We start from the raw sequence: 11,488 nt of genomic DNA, 5'->3' as shown, positions 1-11,488 counted from the left end.
TAAAGTAAGACATAGTAATTATTTGCTGTGAAACATTTAAAAAGTGCCAGAAGAGGCATCAGAATGTTTATTTAAGAGGAATTATGTGATCTCTGTCATTCAAGAAGGGAATAAAGGTGTTTAGAGAGTTTCAGCAAGCAGAACTACCTGAAAGGCTCCATGAGCTGGGCCACTCTTACATTACTGTAAGCCTTTGCCAAAGGGTGTGTTCTGTTCTGTGTGGGTCAGTAACTATTTTGTGTGTGTTTGTCAGACAAAAATCCCACCGTTTTCTTAATTTCAGGCCTCCCCTCCCTTGGCGTGCACTTTCACAGAAAGACTAGTTAGTAAGCTCTTTGTTGCTTCATATTTTCCACTTAGGAATATTATATTCTAGAAAGAATACTACTTTATAATGTTTTTTAATTTTTTTCACAGACTTTTAAATTCTCTGAGTTGAATCAAGTGTGAACATTTTCTTAACTTGGCAGGGAAATTGTAGCTGACCAACGGTTAGAAATATCAGTGCATTTGCCTAGGACATGGAAGAACTAATTCAGAAGAAGAAAAAAAAAACAAAAAACAAAACAGAAGGTTATTTCTTTTCGTAAGGGGCTGTACCAGAGATATATCAGAGTAGATTTGTGAAATAGAGAACAGACTTGAATTGAAATGGACCACCTGTGAATCCAAGCTAGGGCTAATTTTAGTAGGAGCAATTTCTGTGTTGCTGTCCTTTTCAAGTTCTTCCTCCTTCTAGCCTCTGAAGGCTTCCCCATGTGCTCACATGAGATATCAGAAAAAGTGCGAACTGTGCTTCCATCACAATATGCAAATTCAGACTGGGGAGGAAGAGAGGATCAGGAATGAAAGAGTCAAGAGAAATGCTACCTAAATGGATTCTAGCTCTATTCCATGCTGTAATAGCAAACTAACTATATTTGCTTGGTTTTGTTAACCATTTACTTTGCAGCTACCACTGAACCATCCCAGGAAATTATTAAACCTACTTCACCTAATTCCTGGGAAAAGTCGGAAGTATTTTAAACCTCGAGGCCTAAAGTTTCTGTGTCCTTTATCTCTTTTTACAAAATTGCTTCATTTCTACAAAAATCTGTGTGAAAAAGAGGAGAGCCTCATTTCTTTTATCCCAGTTTTAGACATGATCAATTAACTTGGTTGTCAAGGGTCATGCTTCATGTGAGTGGAAACCAAACGACTTCTTAAAAAAGAATTCATATTGATGTCTAAATATCTGTATTTGCTTTTTTCTCATGGTTACATTTAAGCATTAAGAAATGTTTGCTTTTGAAGCACTTCTGAGGAATTTGTTGGGGTTTGTTTGTTGCTGCTATTATTTTTCAAGGTCTCTCATGGGTGAACTAAAAGACCTCTGACAAGATGGAAGAAAGAAGTGATATTGGCTTACATACCTTAAGAATTAAATGTTATGCAAAATAGGGAGTATAATTATGCACTAGTTTATTAAAATATAGTTAGCAATTCAGTATAGGTACAATGAATGGCTGTTTGATTAGCTACCCATGCTTTACTGCAAAGGTGTAGAAGTAGAAGAAAGAGTAAAAGTGAAAAGACTGTTATATTGCTATCACTGGATAAAATGAAGGGCTAATGTATTACAGGGGAATCTTTATTCTTTTTTTTCTGATAATTTTTGCATTAGAATGATTAAATAATCCAGAATGGCAGTGAAAATATTTGTAAATACATTGTGTGATGTAACAATTCTGTTATTCTATGTTCTATGAATGAAACTTTGGAGCCCGTAGCAGAAGTACTGTTTGAGTTTCTAAGTCTTTTTGACTTTTTTTTTTTTGCTTATGTAAAACTGTCACAAAATTAACCCAATACTTATTGAATTCACAAGTGAAGATAAAAATGAATTATAATGAAATTAAGCTGCTGCTGCAAAAAAATACTAATCAGCAGACATAGAATCGTGGTTAAAAAAGCAGTGGGCTTTGGACAGTAGATGAACAGAAATGCATGGAGAGATTCAAAATTAAATAAAGCTTCTTTTTTTCTAGCTCAGGCTGAGAAAAAACATGGACCTAAGGAATTTAAATCAACGCCTAAGCCCGAATTGCAAACTCAAAACATATTGGGTAACTAATTTTGCTGCTTTTTACCTTCTATATACAGTAAATGTATTTTTTTCATTTTCAGATGAATTTTCTACTACATTCCTTCTACTGAGCAGCATCAAAGGAAGTCCTAATTAAAATTTTTTGTTCCCTTTGTGCTTCCAGCATCTCACAGATGAAATGTAAAGCAGAATGGATCCAGCACTGACTGAGCTGTGTCTGTTATGCATGATTATTGCTAGCAGTTTTGACTGGGTGATTCAATCTTGTTTTTCAAAATATTGCTTTCTCTGTATGTGATCTCAGTAACTCAGATCAGATAAAAATTCCACCGGTAAAATGATTTTAGTGATAGAATGAAACTTGCAAACTCAATAATTTTCCTTTGACAACAGATTCATTTAGATAACAACGACAGTGATGTAAAAGGAATATTTTTTTATTGCATATGACATGTATTTGTGTTTGATTTGGAGAAAGAAAAAAAAAGAGCTGTAATGTTTGGGTGGTTTTTTTTTGTTTTTTGAGATCTCTCATTACTTGAAAGATTTCTTATGTTTCTTCTGGCATTCAGAATTCGAAGTTCTCCAATGTTAATCCCAAAACTGTGCAAAATTATGAATACAAACTTCTGGCTATATATGTATACACATATTTAATTTGGATTAGATTTTCTAAATCAAAAATGGCATAAATACAGGACGATGAGTGTTAAAGGAGAAGAGTGAGCTTTTTCCAGCACAGAAATACAGATGTTCCACATGAAGAGGACTGCCAGTTCTTCTCAATAATGTTGTTTTTACGTATTCCTATTGATTCATGATAATGTCATCCTCTCTTTTGTCTGTTACAGTTGCAAGCAGGTCTCCAGAACATACTGAAGTTAAAACATCAATCTCGCTTTCAAACTTACATTTAATCACATTTAACCATATTTAACTTTGCCTGTTTTCTAAATGCCTTTTAAGATGGAGATATGAAAGTGAATCAAGGTGCGTCACTGCTTAATTTCAAACTAGGTGATCATAATTACAAATGGATTTTTATTACTGGCTTCCTCTAGTTGGTGGTTCTTAATATTATGATTGTGGGAAATGATGATTTTATTCAGATCCCACACATCTTTTTAAGTGGCAAAATTGCATATGTTGTTTCGTTTTTTCCCCAGGATGGAATTCTTTATTGTTGTTATTGCTAAACAATGTTGGTTTCCAGAATGCTTTAGAAGTCAAAATATAGTCCCATACTTCATCTTGCAATATCTTGTATTAAATAAAGCCTTGATTATTTCTTTTATCATAGCTTCTAATGAAATACATCCACTTCCTTCTGGAACCAGAATCTTTGATGCTCCAAAAAGTCCATTGACAGAACTTGGTAATTATTTTGTTTGTAAATTTGAGCAAACTTCTAAAATTATCTGAATTATCTATTTTTTTTAATTTGTTTTTAACACTTCAACTGCAATAATATTTTGTATGTAAATTATTGCACCCATTAGTTTTTTCCCAAAATTTGCAGGTCACATCTTTCATTCTTAGTCTATTTTTGTTTTATTATAGTGACAGGTTGCTCTGAATTCATGCTTTTTAAAGAATGAAAGGATATATGAGCTACCTTTTATAACTTTTATTTATGGTATGATGATGGCAACTTATGCCTCGTTGAAATATAAATCAACAACTGAACAAATACTTACATCATAGTATCGCTCAAAGATAATCAAAAGAAAAAAAAAAAGATACGGTCACCTAACCAATTGGAGAAGTTGTCACAGCTTAGGAAATTAAAACAAAGCTGTAGGCAGGTCAGGGAGAGTTTGGGTAGAGCAAACCTGACTAGTCTTAGTCCTGAACTCAGTATAAAGCTTATAGCCTGCTACTAACAGTGGCAGTGCCATATTGCAGGGCTGCACAGTTACACCCATGCCATTACAAATTGTGATTTTCTTTTCATTAGTTAACAGAAGTGACCTAGAGTCAGTGTATTTTACTAAGCTTTGCATGAGAATTTATCATGTAATGGTGCTGATTTAATTAGACAATGTACTTAATGTACTGCCAAATTTTAAAATCATTTCCCGGAAGAGCTTGTAATTTCTTGAAGTGCTTATTTGAACCAAGCAGTACAATTTGAATGATCTTGAGAATTTGCTGTTGATTTGTTGCAATATTTGACAGCTCTTTTCCAAATATGCTTGAGGGGATAGAGATTCGTATTTATTTTCACTGTATTGAAGTAAGTTTGGTTAAATGTAGTTAGAGGTAGCATTAAAAGTAAAAAGTCCCTTGAGCATTTTACAAACAAGTTCAACAGAAGTGTAGTTGTTTAAAGCCTGAAGATTATAATGGATAGAAAATATTTTTGCTTACTAGAAAATAATCTAATCCTATGTTTCTGTCAGTAGTAGAGGCAAAATGATAACAGTTGAACCAAAATACGAGTTAAATTCAAGTTCTGATGTCTTCCATTTCTACCACGTAGCAAAACATGAGATTTAATTATGTGAGGTTGGACGCTGACATTGGATCATGTGGAGCATCTGTGCTCCCAGTGAAGTCAGTGCTGAACTCAGCGGTACTCTGTGAGAGTGACTGCAGGAGTCATTTGCAGGAAATTTCTCTGCACTGTGCCTCAGCATGTTGTGATCAACTCAGGTCATGAAATCTGGGGAAAAAAAAAGAAAATGTAGTTATTGAAGCTAAAGTGCATGACCTGTATTCTGTCATAGTTCCTCAGAAGACGTTTTCCTTTATTTTTCTATCGAGATTGTACCAAAGGGAGACATCTCCCACTATTTTATAAAAATTCTGTGTGGTCAGTGTATTTTGAATTCAAACATTTCTGAAAAGATAGCTTTGTTAACATAGCCCCACTCTTCTGATGCCTTTGGGAGATCTCTCATAGCTCTTACTATATGTAAAAGTATCAAAGGAAGCTTTTGTTGGCCAAAGTTGTGAATCATAAGGCTTGTTTGTATTGTTTTCTGCTCTATCGAAATCAGTACATAGTAACCAGGAATAATATTTATTAATGTGATCTGTTTGTTAAAGGTAAATGAGAAAGCAGATTCAATATATGAAACAAAAGTCTGTCCTTTTTTGGTCATAAATTCATATTGTCTGCATTTAGACTGAGCCCTATACCTTTTTATTTGAATATTTTTCTCAATCTCAGAAATTAGCTTTAAAATCTTGGTGTAGCTACTTTTAAAAAAAATCGTACTGTTAAGGAGCAATTAAAAATGTGGATGGAATTTTTTTCTTTCATACACATTATAACCTAAGTAAGCATTAGTGACAATTGCAGCTTTTTTTTTAATGGGAAAGAAGTGTTATTAGGGACTTGTACACATGGTTTAAAAGGATCTGTTTCTTATTTCTTACCATAAAACTCACACGATGGAAGCTCACTCATGTTAGCCTTTAGGTAAGAATACCCAATTCCAACTTGATTCCTTGTTTCCATTAAAGCACACAAGCTCTCTTGAAATCACCTATACTTCTAAGTGAAATAACGTTAAGGTCTTGTAGTACTATTCATTAATCCAACAAGTTAAAGATCCTGTTTTCTCCCTTTCATGGTTATTTCACTGACTTCATCTTTCTTACTTCTTTCATCATTTCCAATTACACCTTTCTTTGAAATAGTTCTGTGTAATATAATAGGAACTAGTTGATACACACTTGCAAATGCTACCTCAAGTGTGTTTGTTTGGGTTGTATAAAAACCTGATTGGATTTATGCCAAAGTTTGCATACAGTAAAAAACAACTGTGAGAACAAAAATTCAATCTAAATAAGAACTTAATACTTACAGATAAAATTAATTTTCATGCCATTTACAAGGCGACTATTTGCCTGCATATCTTATTTTTTTTCATGTTTGCTCTTAGCTACTCAGAGTCCAACCTTGAAATCTGTATCTCTACCTTCAGCAGATACCACAGAGATGGAGATAGGTAATCTGTGGATTATTTCCATACTTTTCCATTATATTTATATCAATTAGATCTGCAAATGGTAATTTTAAGATCTGCGTTAGAATCTTGGCTACCAACACTCACATCAAGCTGCTTTTGTCTGTGTAATCATCTGAAAAAGACATTTGTTACTGGCTTAAAAACTGACCACGTAAAGACAATGTTGTCAAATCTTATTCTTTCCTCACTTCTTATTGTAAAGCTGCATCTCATATCTACAAAATTTAACAAGGTAAAATTTCATTCTTTTGTGCATGTGGAACTCTAATTGCAAGGTCTGAAGACTGTATTGTGAGCCATCATCTCCTGTTGTCATTACACAGTTGTCTTACACCTCACTTTTTGTCTGTAATGCTTTGCATTGTCATCATCTGGAATTTCATAGCCTTCACAAAACTGTCTTATGCTAACTCATTAAGTCACAGGTCTCAGCAGTTTAAGCTCAGATTCTTTTTTCAGCTTTTGATGAAACGCAGCCTATTTCGTCAAGATCCAAAACATCTGGTACCACAGAAGTCCAACCCACAAAACCTGGTAATGATTTCTCATCAGATTAATTCTCTTGACAGTTAGGAATTTTCAGAGAGGACATACTGCCTCTCATTAAACAGTTTGTTCAGTTTGACATAATGAAGAATAACTACAGATATGGAAGTGCTATACTGAATTACAGGTTTCTTTATGAACTTTTATATGAAATTGTAATTGAACTACTGGTTTGTGGATGAGTTTTGTTGTTTATTTGATTGGTTATTTTGAAAGCATAAGCCTTCCTTTAGCCTTCATATATGAATATAGACGTGCCAATTCCTAAACACCCAGATCTCAAAACTGGAACTATAAAAACATGTTACTGAAAACTGAGACGTTCATTGAATTATAGAATGCCTTGGGTTGGAAAGGACCATAAAGATCATCTAGCTCCAAGCCCCTGCCCTGGGCAGGGCTGCCACCTAGCAGCTCAGGTTGCCCAGGGCCCCATCCAGCCTGGCTTTAAATGGTTCCAGGGATGGAGTATCCACAGCTTCTCTGGGCAGCCTGTGTCAGGATCTCACTATACTCTGAGTAAATTGGCTACTTGATGTATGGAAAATATCTCCAAATATACTACCCCTATTTTAAAGATGAGGAAATTTGGGTGTAAGAGTAAGATTTTTTTTATGTGGGGCCGCTGCCAGTTATCCAAAAGAAACAAATGTATAAAGAGTCAGCTGGAAAGATTTCACTTCACTAACATGCCAACAGTGTAATGCCAGATGCATATGTTTTTGGATGAAATCCATTACAAAACGGAAGATCACCTGGAAATGTCAGCCATTCACATGCCTGACAAAAGACAGTTCCTATGTTTCCTTCTTGCTTTGTCATCTTTTCTTTCTCCTTCTCCAGTTTCAGCACCAGGACATCCTCCTGCTTGATCCTTGAAATTCTAGACAAAGATTCCATACAGTACCAATCTTCTAATTTTTATTCGTAATTTGTCCTCTTTCTTCTTCTCCATATAAGCTCAGAACTTCTTGTGTGATTCTGATGACAGTTTGGTCATCAGTAGCATTATACATCTGTGCATTAATAATAACAATTTTGGAAATAAATATGATTGCTTTTAAGTCACAATTGATTATAATACATTTAAGTCTATCTTTTGGAGGACTTACTGTGTTAAATACTAGCTAAAAGTTTCTTCAGCTCATAAAAGATGGTGCTGCTGCAGATGGTTCTTGTGATTTTAAAATAATGCAACATGATTTGTGTTTTTATTTTCCAGTTTCCCATGGCTTTCTTCATATTACTTCTACTCCTCATACTTTTACAGCTTCAGAAATGACAGATGCTGGTAAATTACAGTAATATTATTTTAGAAGCATAATCTTTTTTATGTATTTTTTGTGCTGAAAGTTTACTACCATTAGTGGTTTCAGACAATTATTCTATATTGCCTGCATTGGATGTTGCAGTATGTGTTAGTTCTTCAGTGTCATAACAGTGTCATATTTCCTGGGGCCAAACACAACCCAGATGAAAAGCAAGACTGCAACTAGCACACAGCTGAATAGGGCAGTATTGATCTAATAAATTCATTAAGAGAAGATGTAAATTTTGCAAAGTGGAAGATTGTTACTGTCAAGATATACTTTCTGATGATAAATCTGTTTTCTTTGTCACTTTTTTTCTGTCAGTGTACATTTTCCAGTACAAATTTTGCTGTGATTTTTCCTGTATGTTGACTTAAAAACAGCAAATACACATTTCAGTCCAGACCTTTCTAATTTAGCTATACTGTGGACTAAAGCTGTAGGGATGGATTGTTTTACTTTCCTGGAGCTTTTGGTATGTGATGATGCTTGGTATTTTTAGGCTTTGTTTGAACATGAGCATGTATATGCATGAGAAGTGAAAGCAATGAGAAAGAGATAGAAGGAAGTAAGGGGAAAGGAAGCAGTTCATTGCTGCAAATTTACAGTAATAAAGCTGTAGTTTAAGTTCTTTGCTGTATAATAAACTGGATTCTGGCACTGCAGTACAGTTTTTAGAAGTTCAGACTTCGTGCAAAATATTATAAAGCCTCCTCATCCCAGGTAATGATTTTAAATCAAATTAGTTAATTATTTTATAAGGAGCAGGAGCGCACAAGTTGAGTTGAACAAAATTTGAGAAACTGCATAGCAATAAGTGGCTTAATGAAGTGGAGTAGAGAAACTTTTATCTCCTACAGTTATTTTCCCAGAGTTTATGAAGATTTCTTACCTTCATGGAAAGATCTGGTATAAATTGTGGGCCCATTTTTTTTCAGATGCTATTTAAGGCAAAGCTACACATAGATTTATAGATAGATAGATAGATTTTCAGCTCCTCTGTAGATATTCTCACATATAATAAAATAAGAAAATGCATTCAGCCATATTGTTAAGGTATTTAAAATACTCAGACTAAAACAAGGTACATTTAAAAACAAAATAAAACAAAAAAAACAACACATTTCAACTTCTACAAAGCAGTGGAAGTTGAAATTCCTCTCTTTTCTTCATTTCTACCCCCTTAATTTATTTACATGCAACTCTTTCTCAGATGCATTTGCATTTTTTCCCTGCAGCTGGATTTACTGCTGATTTGGAGATAACCATGCCTGTAATTACCACAGAACCGCCTTTATTAGAAACAGCACTGGGTAAAATTGATAAGTTGACTTGCTTTAGTTTTAATGTCTTACTTTCCATTTTTATCCTTACTGCTGTTTTTGGAACATTTCCCTTGCTTTAGTTGTCACTGTCCCAGTAATTCATACCATTTATTGCTGCAGTTAACCAGATTCGCATCTGCACTTGTCATTCATCTTTATAGATGGGGGATAGAGTCCTTGGGATGGGTATAATTGGTTGATTTTGGTTTTTTCATTATTGAGGTTGCCAGCTGTGGGCCTGCTTTTCTCAATGTTGCTTTTTTTTCCCTATGCTAAGAGCACTTAACTGTAGAAGGTAATGAGGGGCTTAACATACGTTCCTGTGTAATATTTCCTTGAAAAGGTTATTTTGATTGGCTTTATATTAGCTGGCACACTGTCTGCCTTCTGGATCAAAAGGTGTTATCTTACCACCTGCAAACCTTAATACATGTTTTAAGACTCTTAAACAATAATAAGAATTCTTGCTAAAATGAATAAGTGATATTTTTCTGCACTGGCATGCTCACGAACCAACAGTTCATGAGACATTCTCATTCCTGGCTAGCTTGCAAGCAGATTTCTTCCTGCTTTTATTTTAGCATTGTAAATTTTGTCTGCTGAGTCATGTCCTATATGTAGTAGCTCTGAGGTAAATAAACCTATTAACAGACAATTACCTTTTCAGATTTAGATGAAAGTAAGCCTCCTCCTTCAAGATCCAAAACATCTGGCATGCCAGAAATGCTTCCAATCTCAGCTGATAATGATATCACTCTTCAGTGTACTTCTCCTGACTTCTAGGCAGTCTTTCAAAAGTCATAGCAATGTTTTGTTAGAGGGTTGATTCTGCTTTGCCATTTTAACTGAGGAATGCACACTTCCCCATGTAACTGGGAGTGTTTTGAGATCTGTTGTATCTGCTGGAATTTTTCAGGAATTCATAGTGGAATATTAAAGTGATATAAAAGTAAATTTTTAAAATGTTTTTAAACAAGTAGCAAGACTGTGTCCTCCATTTTTCTGTAAAGGATTTTATAACCATGTCTGTTAATTCAAATGGTTAAATACATTCTGGCATGTCAAATCTACTCCTTTTGTATATTGCAACATACTTGTCCATTGGTAGAAAAAGCTTTAGCTACTCTTAATATCCCAAAAGGTTTAAAACCATGGGAAAAAAAACATTTACTGATTTGATTAGTGGCTCATTGAACATTGCTAGAATTTTATGCAGAAGGGACCTGAATTCAATTTTTCAATTCCTAAGGCCTAGGAATGTCTAAATGTCCCAGAGAAGTCATTATTACCAGCAATTTCTTCAGGTTTCTGCAGGCTTGACAACAGTCTTACCTATCTTAGAAATCGAATAAGGCCAACAATGTAGCAAAGAGGTGCAATACACAGAGACTAGATTTTCTACCGCATTACATATTTTTATGTATTTCCTCTTTCCAAAATTAGAAGGAGAGTTACAGTACAAGCAATTCAGTTTACTTAAGTCAGTTTTTCTTCAGTGAGCTGTCAGATGATAGCCCATACAATTACAGGTGGATGAAAAATGTCCATAGAACTCTACAGAAAAATGGCCATTGATCACTTGTTTGCTGGCATCTCTCTGCTGAGACATTGAGGAAGCATTAATAGAGCTCGGAGCTTAAGGTTATTGAACAGCAGAATTAAGACTTTGGAAGATTCTAGAGAAAAGTATGATCTGATTTCAAGTAGGTAATATTAATTGTGTCAGTGATTCGGCCAGTCCTTTATTTATAGTAAAAAGGAGACAAATATATTGTTAAGCTTCTCAGCCCCTACAAGTCTGTTTTCTGCTAGATATGCCTAGTTCACTAGAATGTTAACTGTTTCCAATCTGTATTAACACAGTAGGGCTACCCTGATTTAAAAGTGAAATAATACTGTAATGAGTGCGCCTGTTAATGTAAAATAGCAGAATGTAATATGCCCTTCATATACTGAAAACTCCATACTGGCACTGCTTTGAAGAAAATTGCTCATCCCTAGAATCTGAAGGCAGTTCTCTGGTTTGATCTTAGCTACTGAGAGGCCAAAGCTGAAGCCTACTTCTCCATATGTTGCAATCCAAGGAAGAGTGGAGGGTAAATACGATTTTTGCTTTTTGATTTTTCTTTTCCCCTTCCATCACTTCACATCATTTTCATCTGCTTTGAGCAACGCCAAGGTTTATTATTGTACCCTGTCTTGCAGAAACGCTAGCTACGTGATTCTGTTGTTTAAACCCAT

The 11,488-nt window shown here is 34.7% G+C and overlaps 1 protein-coding gene across 30 annotated transcripts in view; it reads left to right on the top strand.

The window, feature by feature from the left end:
• Nucleotides 1–11,488, top strand: part of ABI3BP (ABI family member 3 binding protein) — a 130,528-nt gene that overhangs the window by 52,543 nt on the left and 66,497 nt on the right. For 21 of the 30 annotated variants that reach the window (XM_010720269.3, XM_010720294.3, XM_010720238.3 and 18 more), the window contains exons 11-17: nucleotides 2,028–2,105; nucleotides 3,387–3,461; nucleotides 5,980–6,045; nucleotides 6,526–6,600; nucleotides 7,835–7,903; nucleotides 9,161–9,235; nucleotides 11,281–11,343. The exons of 4 other annotated variants lie outside the window; for them this stretch is intronic. In XM_010720269.3, the coding sequence (XP_010718571.1) occupies nucleotides 2,028–2,105; nucleotides 3,387–3,461; nucleotides 5,980–6,045; nucleotides 6,526–6,600; nucleotides 7,835–7,903; nucleotides 9,161–9,235; nucleotides 11,281–11,343 (501 nt within the window). The remainder of the gene's footprint in view (nucleotides 1–2,027; nucleotides 2,106–3,386; nucleotides 3,462–5,979; nucleotides 6,046–6,525; nucleotides 6,601–7,834; nucleotides 7,904–9,160; nucleotides 9,236–11,280; nucleotides 11,344–11,488) is intronic. 5 more of the 30 variants (XM_010720308.3, XM_019619281.2, XM_010720245.3 and 2 more) reach the window with 4 other exon arrangements.

This window comes from Meleagris gallopavo, chromosome 1 (assembly GCF_000146605.3).
Source record: "Meleagris gallopavo isolate NT-WF06-2002-E0010 breed Aviagen turkey brand Nicholas breeding stock chromosome 1, Turkey_5.1, whole genome shotgun sequence".
Taxonomy (NCBI): Eukaryota; Metazoa; Chordata; class Aves; order Galliformes; family Phasianidae; genus Meleagris; species Meleagris gallopavo.
This window is presented reverse-complemented; position numbering and strand designations above follow the sequence as displayed.